Below are 17238 nucleotides of genomic sequence, written 5' to 3' on the forward strand. Positions count from 1 at the left end.
GCCAGGGGGGACACCTGGTGGTGAAAACATGAAATGAAAAACAACCAGGAGTGGAGACAGAGATATGAAAATAACCTTTTCATTTGCTCCTTCCCTGACTGACTCCTTTACTGTCTCTCTACTCTCTGCTGGTAATGCACTCAGAATCAACGTGGTTATGATCATACATCAAGATGCACTCTGCTATAACTTGTTTGTGAAAACGTTTTCTTGTCCCTGATGTGGTAATAAACCCTGAAGAGTTCAAAGCCAGGTCACTAACAGCACCGACATTGTCTGTGTTCTTCTACATGAGCAGGTCAAGATTAAAGGTCATCATTAATGAAATGGGTGTAATGAACAGATGTGTTTAATAATGTCACATAGCTGCTACAAACAAACCAAAGTGAACTAAATGGTGAGAGGACTAGGTCAACACATCAACCTAAAGCTGACTTATTATCTCAGCAGGGTTATCTTAGGTTGTGTGTTGAGAGCAGGATGTATTTTTAGGTGGAATCCAGTCTCAATCTCTTCACATCATGTTCTAAAGAGGGGCTACAAGAACACACTGACTTGCTTGTAAACGACTTATCTTCCTGGAATCTATATAATGCCTCATGACCCTTCCTTCCTCTTACTGCTCTCAATTTCAGTCAGTCCCAGTCAGTCCACATTTTTGCCTCCTCCGCCCCTCACAGATCTACAAGTGTACAGATGGGTGTAACCATGCAAGTGCGCTCACACCTCATTCAATGCAGATCAGTGAGTGAACATGAAAAAGGAAACTCAGTTTTGGTTTGGATCAGTGCCCAGCGTCTTTCTTGTATGAGGAAGTGAAACTATTTGTCAATCACTGTCTCTGAGAGGTGAAATGGCGCAGCGAGGAATTCAGATGGACGAGGAAAAACTCTGCTGTTCGATCTGTTTGGATCTACTGAAGGATCCGGTGACTATTTCCTGTGGTCATAACTACTGTATGAGCTGTATTAGAAGCCACTGGGATGAAGAGGATCAGAAGGGAATCTACAGCTGTCCTCAGTGCAGACAGACCTTTGGACCGAGGCCTGCTCTGGTGAAAAACACCATGTTGGCAGATGTAGTGGAGGAACTGAAGAAGACAGGACTCCAAGCTGCTCCAGCTGATCACTGCTATGCCGGACCTGGAGATGTGGCCTGTGATTTCTGCACTGGGAGGAAGCTGAAAGCTCTCAAGTCCTGTCTGCAGTGTCTGGTCTCTTACTGTGAGCAGCACCTCCAGCCTCACTATGAAGTTGTTCCATTAAAGAAACACCAGCTGGTCGACCCCTCCAAGAAGCTTCAGGAGAACATCTGCACTCGTCACAATGAGGTGATGAAGATTTTCTGCCGCACTGATCAGCAGTGTATCTGTTATCTCTGCTCCATGGATGAACATAAAGGCCACGACACAGTTTCAGCTGCAGCAGAAATGACTGGGAGGCAGAAAGAGCTCGGGGCGAGTCGGCAAAAGATCCAGCAGAGAATCCAGAAGAGAGAGAAAGATGTGAAGGTGCTCCAGCAGGAGGTGGAGGCTATCAATCACTCTGCTGATAAAGCAGTGAAGAACAGCGAGAAGATCTTCACAGATCTGATCCGTCTCATTGAGAAAAGAATCTCCGATGTGAAGCAGCAGGTCAGATCTCAGCAGAAATCTAAAGTGAGTCGAGTCAAAGAGCTTCAGGAGAAGCTGCAGCAGGAGATCACTGATCTGAGGAAGAGAGACACTGAACTGGAGCAGCTGTCACACACAGAGGACCACACCCAGTTTCTACAGAACTACCCCTCGCTGTCAAATCTGGCTGTCTCTAAAAAGTCATCCAGCATCAATATCCGTCCTGTGCGACACTTTGAGGATGTGACAGCAGCTGTGTCAGAGGCCAGAGATAAACTTGAGAACATTCTTACTGAGGCGTGGACCAAGATCTCACTGAGAGGGACTGAAGTGGATATGTTACTGCCACAGGCAGAGCCCAAGACCAGGGCTGATTTCTTACAGTATTCATGTCAAATCACACTGGATCCAGACACAGCAACCACACGGCTGTTAATATCTGAAGGGAACAGAAAAGCAACAGTGAGGAGTGCTTCATTACGTAAAATGGTTATGTTATCAAGTCAGTTAAATCATGGTCTCCCAGGTTCACCCAGCAACATTGAAAGTCATCAGGCCCTGAGCAGAGAGAGTTTGACTGGACGTCATTACTGGGAGGTGGAGTGGAGTGGGGATGAAGTTTCAGTAGCAGTCACATATGCGCACATGAGAAGAGCAGTCTATGAAAGTGCATTTGGGAACAATGACGAGTCTTGGGCAGTATATTGGTTGGTAAATGGTTATGAATTCAGACACAACGACATCAGAACTCCCATCCCAGGTCCTCAGTCCTCCAGAGTAGGAGTGTACCTGGATCACAGTGCAGGTATTCTGTGTTTCTACAGCGTCTCTGAATCCATGACTCTCCTCCACAGAGTCCAGACCACATTCACTCAGCCACTCTATGCTGGACTTTGGGTTTCTTATGGAACCACAGCTGAGCTCAAGTAGACAGAAATGATTGGGTGGATGGGGGAGATTCTGTTTATTTGAATAAATCTTTTTCTTCATCTTTGCTGCTCGCCTCTCTTTGCTGTGATGTTTCTGCACTTCCCACTGATGACCTGATAATCATGACTCTGCTGTCTTCTACCATCGATTCTCTGTTGATATTGTTTAAATGTTGGAACGTTTTGGTTGAATTAATAAGCATTTTTATTTTAGTTGTTGCCGTTAATGTTAAAATGGTGACGATATACTGTATGTTGAAAAAATCTTCTGTTAAAAGTATGAATCTAATTTGTTTCAAAATATTAAAATAAATATAAAATAACAATACATTGAGTCAATGAAAACAGAAATGAAGTAGAGGCTGGCTGCAACATCCACATTAGCTGGAACAATTCATTGATTAATCCATTACTGGATTGACAGGAAATTAATTGGCATCTATTTGGATAATCTATTAATTATTTATTGTATTGCATTGTTCAGTGTTTTTTTTTTTTTTACATTTTATAGACCAAACAATTAATCAATTAATTGAGAAAATAATCATCAGATTAATCAAATAATCGTAAATTGTAACCCTGATTCACATATTTACCAGAGTGTATAAAGTGTTATTGTGTTATTATGTTAAAGTGTTATTATGTAATTATCATTACTTTGATATTTGTTGGTTTTTCCCCCACAGTGATGACATGTTGGTTTAACAGACTGATTTTTGTTGAAGTGAATATGCAGATAGAAAGATAGAACCAGTCCTATACCAGGATTTACTGATTGTATGTGAACAAAATCCATCAATAAAGTTGATTTTCAAGTATTTCTTGTGAGTTCATTAAGAACCTCTACTAGAGGTGCTGGAGAGAAGAGAAAAAGGGGTTTATTAATAAGCAGTTTTTCTCACTCAGGCCTGAAAAACAGGGACTGTAGTATACTGTATACCTGCGCTGTTGTACTGTAAAAATAAAGAGCTGAAAAGTTAAAACTAAGAAATACAGATCAATGAGCAAAACAGCAGCAGCTCCTCCTGCAGTGACACTAACTAAGTCTGAATGAATAAAAACGACATAACCACAGTCTACCTGTACATTACACAACACTAACAACAATCCACTGGAGACTATTGTGAAGGCCACTCTCCCTAAAAATACAGACATAATAATGATAATAATGAATAATGATAAAAAAGGTTCATGGATATTTCACAACTGTTTAAGTCAGTTAAAATGGACAGAGATAGAAAAACTGAGAACATCAAATAGTAGCTCTATTTTTCCTCAGTTTTTCTTTGTCCTTTTGCACAACAAACACCAGTTGATATACAGGACCATCACACTCTAATGTGCATCATGGTCCTGGGTGGATACTAGAGTGAAACCAAATGTTTGGGTCATTCAGGCATTTATAAAATTCAATTTATAAAAAGTGATAATTCTTCTTAACTAACTCAGGAGGTTAGTTACATTCATTTATTTTTCACAAAAGATTGAAATTTCTGTCTATTTAATGAGGCAGCATCCACAATAACATGTAGTACACAATGTGTTTTCATTAACCTATTTACTTATTTTGATATTTAGAGAGGGTGGATTCAGTCCATGGATACACTTTACTGTGCACAAACAGGAAACTAAACAGCTGAGAACAAAGAGATTAAATCAACACAATACCAAAGAGAGCCACACAAAAACACAGAAAAATACTAAACAAGTCAAAATGTCTGCTGTAAAAGAGGCCTATCACTGTCACCAAGGGAAGACTAAGCCAGGGGGGACACCTGGTGGTGAAAACATGAAATGAAAAACAACCAGGAGTGGAGACAGAGATATGAAAATAACCTTTTCATTTGCTCCTTCCCTGACTGACTCCTTTACTGTCTCTCTACTCTCTGCTGGTAATGCACTCAGAATCAACGTGGTTATGATCATACATCAAGATGCACTCTGCTATAACTTGTTTGTGAAAATGTTTTCTTGTCCCTGATGTGGTAATAAACCCTGAAGAGTTCAAAGCCAGGTCACTAACAGCACCGACATTGTCTGTGTTCTTCTACATGAGCAGGTCAAGATTAAAGGTCATCAGTAATGAAATGGGTGTAATGAACAGATGTGTTTAATAATGTCACATAGCTGCTACAAACAAACCAAAGTGAACTAAATGATGAGAAGACTAGGTCAACACATCAACCTAAAGCTGACTTATTATCTCAGCAGGGGTATCTTAGGTTGTGTGTTGAGAGCAGGATGTATTTTTAGGTGGAATCCAGTCTCAATCTCTTCACATCATGTTCTGAAGAGGGGCTACAAGAACACACTGACTTGCTTGTAAACGACTTATCTTCCTGGAATCTATATAATACCTCATGACCCTTCCTTCTTCTTACTGCTCTCAAGTTCAGCCAGTCCCAGTCAGTCCACATGTTTCCTGCTTCCTCCGCCACTCACAGATCTACAAGTGTACAGATGGGTGTAACCATGCAAGTGCGCTCACACCTCATTCACCGCAGATCAGTGAGTGAACATCAAAAGGGGAACTCAGTTTTGGTTCGGATCAGTGCCCAACGTCTTTCTTGTATGAGGAAGTGAAGCTATTTGTCAATCACTATCTCTGAGAGGTGAAATGGCGCAGCGAGGAATTCAGATGGACGAGGAAAAACTCTGCTGTTCGATCTGTTTGGATCTACTGAAGGATCCGGTGACTATTTCCTGTGGTCACAACTACTGTATGAGCTGTATTAGAAGCCACTGGGATGAAGAGGATCAGAAGGGAATCTACAGCTGTCCTCAGTGCAGACTGCTACTTGTACCGAGGCCTGTTCTGTTGAAAAACACCATGTTGGCAGATTTAGTGGAGGAACTGAAGAAGACAGGACTCCAAGCTGCTCCAGCTGATCACTGCTATGCCGGACCTGGAGATGTGGCCTGTGATTTCTGCACTGGGAAGAAGCTGAAAGCTCTTAAGTCCTGTCTGCAGTGTCTGGTCTCTTACTGTGAGCAGCACCTCCAGCCTCACTATGAATCCCCCGCCTTTGAAAAACACCAGCTGGTCGACGCCACCAAGAAGCTTCAGGAGAACATCTGCACTCGTCACAATGAGGTGATGAAGATTTTCTGCCGCACTGATCAGCAGTGTATCTGTTATCGCTGCTCCATGGATGAACATAAAGGCCACGTCACAGTCTTAGCCTCAACAGAAAGAACTGAGAGGCAGGAAGAGCTCGGGGCGAGTCGGCAAAAGATCCAGCAGAGAATCCAGAACAGAGAGAAAGATGTTAAGGTGCTCCAGCAGGAGGTGGAGGCTATCAATCACTCTGCTGATAAAGCAGTGAAGAACAGCGAGAAGATCTTCACAGATCTGATCCGTCTCATTGAGAAAAGAATCTCAGATGTGAAGCAGCAGGTCAGATCTCAGCAGAAAACTGAAGTGAGTCGAGTCAAAGAGCTTCAGGAGAAGCTGCAGCAGGAGATCACTAATTTGAGGAAGAGAGAAACTGAACTGGAGCAGCTGTCACACACAGAGGACCACACACAGTTTCTACAGAACTACCCCTCGCTGTCAAATCTCGCTGTCTCTAAAAAGTCATCCAGCATAAATATCCGTCCTGTGCGACACTTTGAGGATGTGACAGCAGCTGTGTCAGAGGCCAGAGATAAACTTGAGAACATTCTTACTGAGACGTGGACCAAGATCTCACTGACAGGGACTGAAGTGGATATTTTACTGCCACAGGCAGAGCCCAAGACCAGGCATGATTTCTTACAGTATTCATGTCAAATCACACTGGATCCAAACAGAGCAAACACACAGCTGTTATTATCTGAAGGGAACAGAAAAGCAACAGCGAGAACATCAATAGTGAAAGGGCTAAAGATGTCAGTGCAGTTACAACTTGGTCGCCCATGTTCATTCAGCAACATTGATAGTCTTCAGGTCCTGAGCAGAGAGAGTTTGACTGGACGTCATTACTGGGAGGTGGAGTGGAGTGGGGTTGCAGTTTCAGTAGCAGTCACATATGCGCACATGAGAAGAGCAGTCTATGAAAGTGGATTTGGGAACAATGACAAGTCTTGGGCAGTATATTGTTTTAATAATCGTTATGAATTCAAACACAACAACATCAGAACTCTCATCCCAAGACCTCGGTCCTCCAGAGTAGGAGTGTACCTGGATCACAGTGCAGGTATTCTGTGTTTCTACAGCGTCTCTGAAACCATGACTCTCCTCCACAGATTCCAGACCACATTCACTCAGCCACTCTGTGCTGGACTTTTTGTAGGTTATGAATCCACAGCTGAGCTCAAGTAGACAGAAATTATTGGTTGGATGGGGGAGATTCTGTTTTTCATTTAAATAGATCTTTTCTCCATCTTTGTTGCTCGCCTCTCTTTGCTGTGATGTTTCTGCACTTCCCACTGATGACCTGATAATCATGACTCTGCTGTCTTCTACCTTTGATTCTCTGTTGATATTGTTTAAATGTTGGAACGTTTTGGTTGAATTAATAAGCATTGTCATTTTAGTTTTTGCCGTTAATGTTAAAATGGTGACGATATACTGTATGTTGAAAGAATCTTCTGTTAAAAGTATGAATCTAATTTGTTTCAAAATATCAATGAAACTTGTGTTGTGAACTCTACATTGAAACAATGAAAACAGAAATGAAGTAGAGTCTGACTGCAACATCCACATTAGCTGGAACAATTCATTGATTAATCCATTACTGGATTGACAGGAAATTAATTGAAATCTATTTGGATAATCAATTAATTATTTATTGTATTGCATTGTTCACTGTTTTTTTTTTAACATTTTATAGACCAAACAATTATTCAATTAATTGAGAAAATAATCATCAGATTAATCAAATAATTGTAAATTGTAACCCTGATTCACATATTTACCAGAGTGTATAAAGTGTTATTGTGATATTATGTTAAAGTGTTATTATGTCATTATCATTACTTTGATACTTGTTGGTTTTTCCCCCACAGTGATGACATGTTGGTTTAACAGACTGATTTTTGTTGATGTGAATATGCAGATAGAAAGATAGAACCAGTCCTATACCAGGATTTACTGATTGTATGTGAACAAAATCCATCAATAAAGTTGATTTTCAAGTATTTCTTGTGAGTTAATTTAAGAACCTCTACTACAGGTGCTGGAGAGAAGAGAAAAAGGGGTTTATTAATAAGCAGTTTTTCTCACTCAGGCCTGAAAAACAGGGACTGTAGTATTCTGTATACCTGCGCTGTTGTACTGTAAAAATAAAGAGCTGAAAAGTTAAAACTAAGAAATACAGATCAATGAGCAAAACAGCAGCAGCTCCTCCTGCAGTGACACTAACTAAGTCTGAATGAATAAAACGACATAACCACAGTCTACCTGTACATTACACAACACTAACAATAATCCACTGGAGACTATTGTGAAGGCCACTCTCCCTAAAAATACAGACATAATAATGATAATAATGAATAATGATAAAAAAGGTTCATGGATATTTCACAACTGTTTAAGTCAGTTAAAATGGACAGAGATAGAAAAACTGAGAACATCAAATAGTAGCTCTATTTTTCCTCAGTTTATCTTTGTCCTTTTGCACAACAAACACCAGTTGATATACAGGACCATCACACTCTAATGTGCATCATGGTCCTGGGTGGATACTAGAGTGAAACCAAATGTTTGGGTCATTCAGGCATTTATAAAATTCAATTTATAAAAAGTGATAATTCTTCTTAACTAACTCAGGAGGTTAGTTACGTTCATTTATTTTTCACAAAAGATTGAAATTTCTGTCTATTTAATGAGGCAGCATCCACAATAACATGTAGTACACAATGTGTTTTCATTAACCTATTTACTTATTTTGATATTTAGAGAGGGTGGATTCAGTCCATGGATACACTATACTGTGCACAAACAGGAAACTAAACAGCTGAGAACAAAGAGAATAAATCAACACAATACCAAAGAGAGCCACACAAAAACACAGAAAAATACTCAACAAGTCAAAATGTCTGCTGTAAAAGAGGCCTATCACTGTCACCAAGGGAAGACTAAGCCAGGGGGGACACCTGGTGGTGAAAACATGAAATGAAAAACAACCAGGAGTGGAGACAGAGATATGAAAATAACCTTTTCATTTGCTCCTTCCCTGACTGACTCCTTTACTGTCTCTCTACTCTCTGCTGGTAATGCACTCAGAATCAACGTGGTTATGATCATACATCAAGATGCACTCTGCTATAACTTGTTTGTGAAAATGTTTTCTTGTCCCTGATGTGGTAATAAACCCTGAAGAGTTCAAAGCCAGGTCACTAACAGCACCGACATTGTCTGTGTTCTTCTACATGAGCAGGTCAAGATTAAAGGTCATCAGTAATGAAATGGGTGTAATGAACAGATGTGTTTAATAATGTCACATAGCTGCTACAAACAAACCAAAGTGAACTAAATGATGAGAGGACTAGGTCAACACATCAACCTAAAGCTGACTTATTATCTCAGCAGGGGTATCTTAGGTTGTGTGTTGAGAGCAGGATGTATTTTTAGGTGGAATCCAGTCTCAATCTCTTCACATCATGTTCTGAAGAGGGGCTACAAGAACACACTGACTTGCTTGTAAACGACTTATCTTCCTGGAATCTATATAATACCTCATGACCCTTCCTTCTTCTTACTGCTCTCAAGTTCAGCCAGTCCCAGTCAGTCCACATGTTTCCTGCTTCCTCCGCCACTCACAGATCTACAAGTGTACAGATGGGTGTAACCATGCAAGTGCGCTCACACCTCATTCACCGCAGATCAGTGAGTGAACATCAAAAGGGGAACTCAGTTTTGGTTCGGATCAGTGCCCAACGTCTTTCTTGTATGAGGAAGTGAAGCTATTTGTCAATCACTATCTCTGAGAGGTGAAATGGCGCAGCGAGGAATTCAGATGGACGAGGAAAAACTCTGCTGTTCGATCTGTTTGGATCTACTGAAGGATCCGGTGACTATTTCCTGTGGTCACAACTACTGTATGAGCTGTATTAGAAGCCACTGGGATGAAGAGGATCAGAAGGGAATCTACAGCTGTCCTCAGTGCAGACTGCTACTTGTACCGAGGCCTGTTCTGTTGAAAAACACCATGTTGGCAGATTTAGTGGAGGAACTGAAGAAGACAGGACTCCAAGCTGCTCCAGCTGATCACTGCTATGCCGGACCTGGAGATGTGGCCTGTGATTTCTGCACTGGGAAGAAGCTGAAAGCTCTTAAGTCCTGTCTGCAGTGTCTGGTCTCTTTCTGTGAGCAGCACCTCCAGCCTCACTATGAATCCCCCGCCTTTGAAAAACACCAGCTGGTCGACGCCACCAAGAAGCTTCAGGAGAACATCTGCACTCGTCACAATGAGGTGATGAAGATTTTCTGCCGCACTGATCAGCAGTGTATCTGTTATCGCTGCTCCATGGATGAACATAAAGGCCACGTCACAGTCTTAGCCTCAACAGAAAGAACTGAGAGGCAGGAAGAGCTCGGGGCGAGTCGGCAAAAGATCCAGCAGAGAATCCAGAACAGAGAGAAAGATGTTAAGGTGCTCCAGCAGGAGGTGGAGGCTATCAATCACTCTGCTGATAAAGCAGTGAAGAACAGCGAGAAGATCTTCACAGATCTGATCCGTCTCATTGAGAAAAGAATCTCAGATGTGAAGCAGCAGGTCAGATCTCAGCAGAAAACTGAAGTGAGTCGAGTCAAAGAGCTTCAGGAGAAGCTGCAGCAGGAGATCACTAATTTGAGGAAGAGAGACACTGAACTGGAGCAGCTGTCACACACAGAGGACCACACACAGTTTCTACAGAACTACCCCTCGCTGTCAAATCTCGCTGTCTCTAAAAAGTCATCCAGCATCAATATCCGTCCTGTGCGACACTTTGAGGATGTGACAGCAGCTGTGTCAGAGGCCAGAGATAAACTTGAGAACATTCTTACTGAGACGTGGACCAAGATCTCACTGACAGGGACTGAAGTGGATATTTTACTGCCACAGGCAGAGCCCAAGACCAGGCATGATTTCTTACAGTATTCATGTCAAATCACACTGGATCCAAACAGAGCAAACACACAGCTGTTATTATCTGAAGGGAACAGAAAAGCAACAGCGAGAACATCAATAGTGAAAGGGCTAAAGATGTCAGTGCAGTTACAACTTGGTCGCCCATGTTCATTCAGCAACATTGATAGTCTTCAGGTCCTGAGCAGAGAGAGTTTGACTGGACGTCATTACTGGGAGGTGGAGTGGAGTGGGGTTGCAGTTTCAGTAGCAGTCACATATGCGCACATGAGAAGAGCAGTCTATGAAAGTGGATTTGGGAACAATGACAAGTCTTGGGCAGTATATTGTTTTAATAATCGTTATGAATTCAAACACAACAACATCAGAACTCTCATCCCAAGACCTCGGTCCTCCAGAGTAGGAGTGTACCTGGATCACAGTGCAGGTATTCTGTGTTTCTACAGCGTCTCTGAAACCATGACTCTCCTCCACAGATTCCAGACCACATTCACTCAGCCACTCTGTGCTGGACTTTTTGTAGGTTATGAATCCACAGCTGAGCTCAAGTAGACAGAAATTATTGGTTGGATGGGGGAGATTCTGTTTTTCATTTAAATAGATCTTTTCTCCATCTTTGTTGCTCGCCTCTCTTTGCTGTGATGTTTCTGCACTTCCCACTGATGACCTGATAATCATGACTCTGCTGTCTTCTACCTTTGATTCTCTGTTGATATTGTTTAAATGTTGGAACGTTTTGGTTGAATTAATAAGCATTGTCATTTTAGTTTTTGCCGTTAATGTTAAAATGGTGACGATATACTGTATGTTGAAAGAATCTTCTGTTAAAAGTATGAATCTAATTTGTTTCAAAATATCAATGAAACTTGTGTTGTGAACTCTACATTGAAACAATGAAAACAGAAATGAAGTAGAGTCTGACTGCAACATCCACATTAGCTGGAACAATTCATTGATTAATCCATTACTGGATTGACAGAAAATTAATTGACATCTATTTGGATAATCAATTAATTATTTATTTAGACCAAACAATTAATCAATTAATTGAGAAAATAATCATCAGATTAATCAAATAATTGTAAATTGTAACCCTGATTCACATATTTACCAGAGTGTATAAAGTGTTATTGTGATATTATGTTAAAGTGTTATTATGTCATTATCATTACTTTGATACTTGTTGGTTTTTCCCCCACAGTGATGACATGTTGGTTTAACAGACTGATTTTTGTTGAAGTGAATATGCAGATAGAAAGATAGAACCAGTCCTATTCCAGGATTTACTGATTGTATGTGAACAAAATCCATCAATAAAGTTGATTTTCAAGTATTTCTTGTGAGTTCATTTAAGAACCTCTACTAGAGGTGCTGGAGAGAAGAGAAAAAGGGGTTTATCAATAAGCAGTTTTTCACACTCAGGCCTGAAAAACAGGGACTGTAGTATACTGTATACCTGCGCTGTTGTACTGTAAAAATAAAGAGCTGAAAAGTTAAAACTAAGAAATACAGATCAATGAGCAAAACAGCAGCAGCTCCTCCTGCAGTGACACTAACTAAGTCTGAATGAATAAAACGACATAACCACAGTCTACCTGTACATTACACAACACTAACAATAATCCACTGGAGACTATTGTGAAGGCCACTCTCCCTAAAAATACAGACATAATAATGATAATAATGAATAATGATAAAAAAGGTTCATGGATATTTCACAACTGTTTAAGTCAGTTAAAATGGACAGAGATAGAAAAACTGAGAACATCAAATAGTAGCTCTATTTTTCCTCAGTTTATCTTTGTCCTTTTGCACAACAAACACCAGTTGATATACAGGACCATCACACTCTAATGTGCATCATGGTCCTGGGTGGATACTAGAGTGAAACCAAATGTTTGGGTCATTCAGGCATTTATAAAATTCAATTTATAAAAAGTGATAATTCTTCTTAACTAACTCAGGAGGTTAGTTACGTTCATTTATTTTTCACAAAAGATTGAAATTTCTGTCTATTTAATGAGGCAGCATCCACAATAACATGTAGTACACAATGTGTTTTCATTAACCTATTTACTTATTTTGATATTTAGAGAGGGTGGATTCAGTACATGGATACACTATACTGTGCACAAACAGGAAACTAAACAGCTGAGAACAAAGAGAATAAATCAACACAATACCAAAGAGAGCCACACAAAAACACAGAAAAATACTCAACAAGTCAAAATGTCTGCTGTAAAAGAGGCCTATAACTGTCACCAAGGGAAGACTAAGCCAGGGGGGACACCTGGTGGTGAAAACATGAAATGAAAAACAACCAGGAGTGGAGACAGATAAATGAAAATAACCTTTTCATTTGCTCCTTCCCTGACTGACTCCTTTACTGTCTCTCTACTCTCTGCTGACAATGCACTCAGAATCAACGTGGTTATGATCATACATCAAGATGCACTCTGCTATAACTTGTTTGTGAAAATGTTTTCTTGTCCCTGATGTGGTAATAAACCCTGAAGAGTTCAAAGCCAGGTCACTAACAGCACCGACATTGTCTGTGTTCTTCTACATGAGCAGGTCAAGATTAAAGGTCATCATTAATGAAATGGGTGTAATGAACAGATGTGTTTAATAATGTCATATAGCTGCTACAAACAAACCAAAGTGAACTAAATGATGAGAGGACTAGGTCAACACATCAACCTAAAGCTGACTTATCATCTCAGCAGGGGTATCTTAGGTTGTGTGTTGAGAGCAGGATGTATTTTTAGGTGGAATCCAGTCTCAATCTCTTCACATCATGTTCTGAAGAGGGGCTACAAGAACACACTGACTTGCTTGTAAACGACTTATCTTCCTGGAATCTATATAATGCCTCATGACCCTTCCTTCTTCTTACTGCTCTCAAGTTCAGCCATTCCCAGTCAGTCCACATGTTTCCTGCTTCCTCCGCCACTCACAGATCTACAAGTGTACAGATGGGTGTAACCATGCAAGTGCGCTCACACCCCATTCAATGCAGATCAGTGAGTGACATGAAAAAAGGGGAACTCAGTTTAAGTTCGGATCAGTTCCCAGCGTCTTTCTTGTATGAGGAAGTGAAGCTATTTGTCAATCACTATCTCTGAGAGGTGAAATGGCGCAGCGAGGAATTCAGATGGACGAGGAAAAACTCTGCTGTTCGATCTGTTTGGATCTACTGAAGGATCCGGTGACTATTTCCTGTGGTCACAACTACTGTATGAGCTGTATTAGAAGCCACTGGGATGTAGAGGATCAGAAGGGAATCTACAGCTGTCCTCAGTGCAGACTGCTCCTTGTACCGAGGCCTGTGCTGTTGAAAAACACCATGTTGGCAGATTTAGTGGAGGACCTGAAGAAGACAGGACTCCAAGCTGTTCCAGCTGATCACTGCTATGCCGGACCTGGAGATGTGGCCTGTGATTCCTGCACTGGGAGGAAGCTGAAAGCTCTCAAGTCCTGTCTGCAGTGTCTGGTCTCTTACTGTGAGCAGCACCTCCAGCCTCACTATGAATCCCCCGCCTTTGTAAAACACAAGCTGGTCGACGCCACCAAGAAGCTTCAGGAGAACATCTGCACTCGTCACAATGAGGTGATGAAGATTTTCTGCCGCACTGATCAGCAGTGTATCTGTTATCTCTGCTCCATGGATGAACATAAAGGCCACGACACAGTTTCAGCTGCAGCAGAAATGACTGAGAGGCAGAAAGAGCTCGGGGCGAGTCGGCAAAAGATCCAGCAGAGAATCCAGAAGAGAGAGAAAGATGTGAAGGTGCTCCAGCAGGAGGTGGAGACTATCAATCACTCTGCTGATAAAGCAGTGGAGGACAGCGAGAACATCTTGACATATGTGATCCGTCTCATTGAGAAAAGAATCTCAGATGTGAAGCAGCAGGTCAGATCTCAGCAGAAATCTAAAGTGAGTCGAGTCAAAGAGCTTCAGGAGAAGCTGCAGCAGGAGATCACTGATCTGAGGAAGAGAGACACTGACCTGGAGCAGCTGTCACACACAGAGGACCACACCCAGTTTCTACACAACTACCCCTCACTGTCAAATCTCGCTGTCTCATCCAGCATCAATATCCGTCCTGTGCAACACTTTGAGGATGTGACAGCAGCTGTGTCAGAGGCCAGAGATAAACTTGAGAACATTCTTACTGAGGCGTGGATCAAGATCTCACTGACAGGGACTGAAGTGGATATTTTACTGCCACAGGCAGAGCCCAAGACCAGGGCTGATTTCTTACAGTATTCATGTCAAATCACACTGGATCCAAACACAGCAAACACACTGCTGTTATTATCTGAAGGGAACAGAAAAGCAACAATAACGACAGCATCAACATTCAGGGAGCTAAAACTCATTAACTTTGACAGTCTTCAGGTCCTGAGCAGAGAGAGTTTGACTGGACGTCATTACTGGGAGGTGGAGTGGAGTGGGGTTGCAGTTTCAGTAGCAGTCACATACGCGTATATGAGAAGAGCAGTCTATGAAAGTGGATTTGGAAACAATGACAAGTCTTGGGCATTAGATTGTTTGATAAATGGTTATGAATTCAGACACAACAACATCAGAACTCCCATCTCAGGTCCTCAGTCCTCCAGAGTAGGAGTGTACCTGGATCACAGTGCAGGTATTCTGTGTTTCTACAGCGTCTCTGAAACCATGACTCTCCTCCACAGATTCCAGACCACATTCACTCAGCCACTCTATGCTGGACTTTTTGTAGGTTTTGGATCCACAGCTGAGCTCAAGTAGACAGAAACTATTGGGTGGATGGGGGAGATTCTGTTTATTTAAATAGATCTTTACTTCATCTTTGTTGCTCGCCTCTCTTTGCTGTGATGTTTCTGCACTTCCCACTGATGACCTGATAATCATGACTCTGCTGTCTTCTTCCTTTGATTCTCTGTTGATATTGTTTAGATGTTGGAAAGTTTTGGTTGATAATGTTAATATACTGTATACTCAAACAGTTTTCTTTCGAAAGTATGAATCTAATTTGTTTCAAAATATCAATGAAACTTGTGTTGTGAACTCTACATTGAAACAATGAAAACAGAAATGAAGTAGAGTCTGACTGCAACATCCACATTAGCTGGAACAATTCATTGATTAATCCATTACTGGATTGACAGGAAATGAATTGAAATCTATTTGGATAATCAATTAATTATTTATTGTATTGCATTGTTCAGTGTTTTTTTTTTTACATTTTATTGACCAAACAATTAATCAATTAATTGAGAAAATAATCATCAGATTAATCAAATAATTGTAAATTGTAACCCTGATTCACATATTTACCAGAGTGTATAAAGTGTTATTGTGTTATTATGTTAAAGTGTTATTATGTCATTATCATTACTTTGATACTTGTTGGTTTTTCCCCCACAGTAATGACATGTTGGTTTAACAGACTGATTTTTGTTGAAGTGAATATGCAGATAGAAAGATAGAACCAGTCCTATACCAGGATTTACTGATTGTATGTGAACAAAATCCATCAATAAAGTTGATTTTCAAGTATTTCTTGTGAGTTCATTTAAGAACCTCTACTAGAGGTGCTGGAGAGAAGAGAAAAAGGGGTTTATCAATAAGCAGATTTTCTCACTCAGGCCTGAAAAACAGGGACTGTAGTATTCTGTATACCTGCGCTGTTGTACTGTAAAAATAAAGAGCTGAAAAGTTAAAACTAAGAAATACAGATCAATGAGCAAAACAGCAGCAGCTCCTCCTGCAGTGACACTAACTAAGTCTGAATGAATAAAAACTACATAACCACAGTCTACCTGTACATTACACAACACTAACAACAATCCACTGGAGACTATTGTGAAGGCCACTCTCCCTAAAAATACAGACATAATAATGATAATAATGAATAATGATAAAAAAGGTTCATGGATATTTCACAACTGTTTAAGTCAGTTAAAATGGACAGAGATCGAAAAATACTGAGAACATCAAATAGTAGCTCTATTTTTCCTGAGTTTCTCTTTGTCCTTTTGCACAACAAACACCAGTTGATATACAGGACCATCACACTCTAATGTGCATCATGGTCCTGGGTGGATACTAGAGTGAAACCAAATGTTTGGTCATTCAGGCATTTATAAAATTCAATTTAGAAAATGTGATAATTCTTCTTAACTAACTCAGGAGGTTAGTTACGTTCATTTATTTTTCACAAAAGATTGAAATTTCTGTCTATTTAATGAGGCAGCATCCACAATAACATGTAGTACACAATGTGTTTTCATTAACCTATTTACTTATTTTGATATTTAGAGAGGGTGGATTCAGTCCATGGATACACTTTACTGTGCACAAACAGGAAACTAAACATCTGAGAACAAAGAGAATAAATCAACACAATACCAAAGAGAGCCACACAAAAACACAGAAAAATACTAAACAAGTCAAAATGTCTGCTGTAAAAGAGGCCTATCACTGTCACCAAGGGAAGACTAAGCCAGGGGGGACACCTGGTGGTGAAAACATGAAATGAAAAACAACCAGGAGTGGAGACAGAGATATGAAACTAACCTTTTCATTTGCTCCTTCCCTGACTGACTCCTTTACTGTCTCTCTACTCTCTGCTGGTAATGCACTCAGAATCAA

General features: G+C 40.6%; 2 protein-coding genes across 3 annotated transcripts; both read left to right on the top strand.

Annotated features, from left to right (window-relative positions):
- Positions 1 to 593: 593 nt before the first annotated feature.
- Positions 594 to 16143, top strand: LOC119478083 (tripartite motif-containing protein 16-like). 2 transcript variants are annotated; one of them, XM_037752507.1, is made up of 2 exons: positions 594 to 2167; positions 14998 to 16143. In XM_037752507.1, the coding sequence occupies exons 1-2, from the start codon at positions 854 to 856 to the stop codon at positions 15370 to 15372; spliced, it is 1689 nt and encodes a 562-aa protein (XP_037608435.1). In that variant the 5' UTR covers positions 594 to 853; the 3' UTR covers positions 15373 to 16143. The 2 variants fall into 2 exon arrangements, with proteins under 2 accessions (XP_037608435.1, XP_037608436.1); XM_037752508.1 differs by lacking the exon at positions 594 to 2167 and adding an exon at positions 9324 to 10772.
- Positions 5021 to 7662, top strand: LOC119478086 (tripartite motif-containing protein 16-like). Its single transcript, XM_037752513.1, has one exon. It carries the CDS (start codon positions 5159 to 5161, stop codon positions 6842 to 6844), a length of 1686 nt encoding a protein of 561 aa, XP_037608441.1. The 5' UTR covers positions 5021 to 5158; the 3' UTR covers positions 6845 to 7662.
- Positions 16144 to 17238: the final 1095 nt, after the last annotated feature.

The sequence above is a fragment of the Sebastes umbrosus genome, chromosome 19 (genome assembly GCF_015220745.1).
Source record: "Sebastes umbrosus isolate fSebUmb1 chromosome 19, fSebUmb1.pri, whole genome shotgun sequence".
NCBI classification, from domain to species: domain Eukaryota; kingdom Metazoa; phylum Chordata; class Actinopteri; order Perciformes; family Sebastidae; genus Sebastes; species Sebastes umbrosus.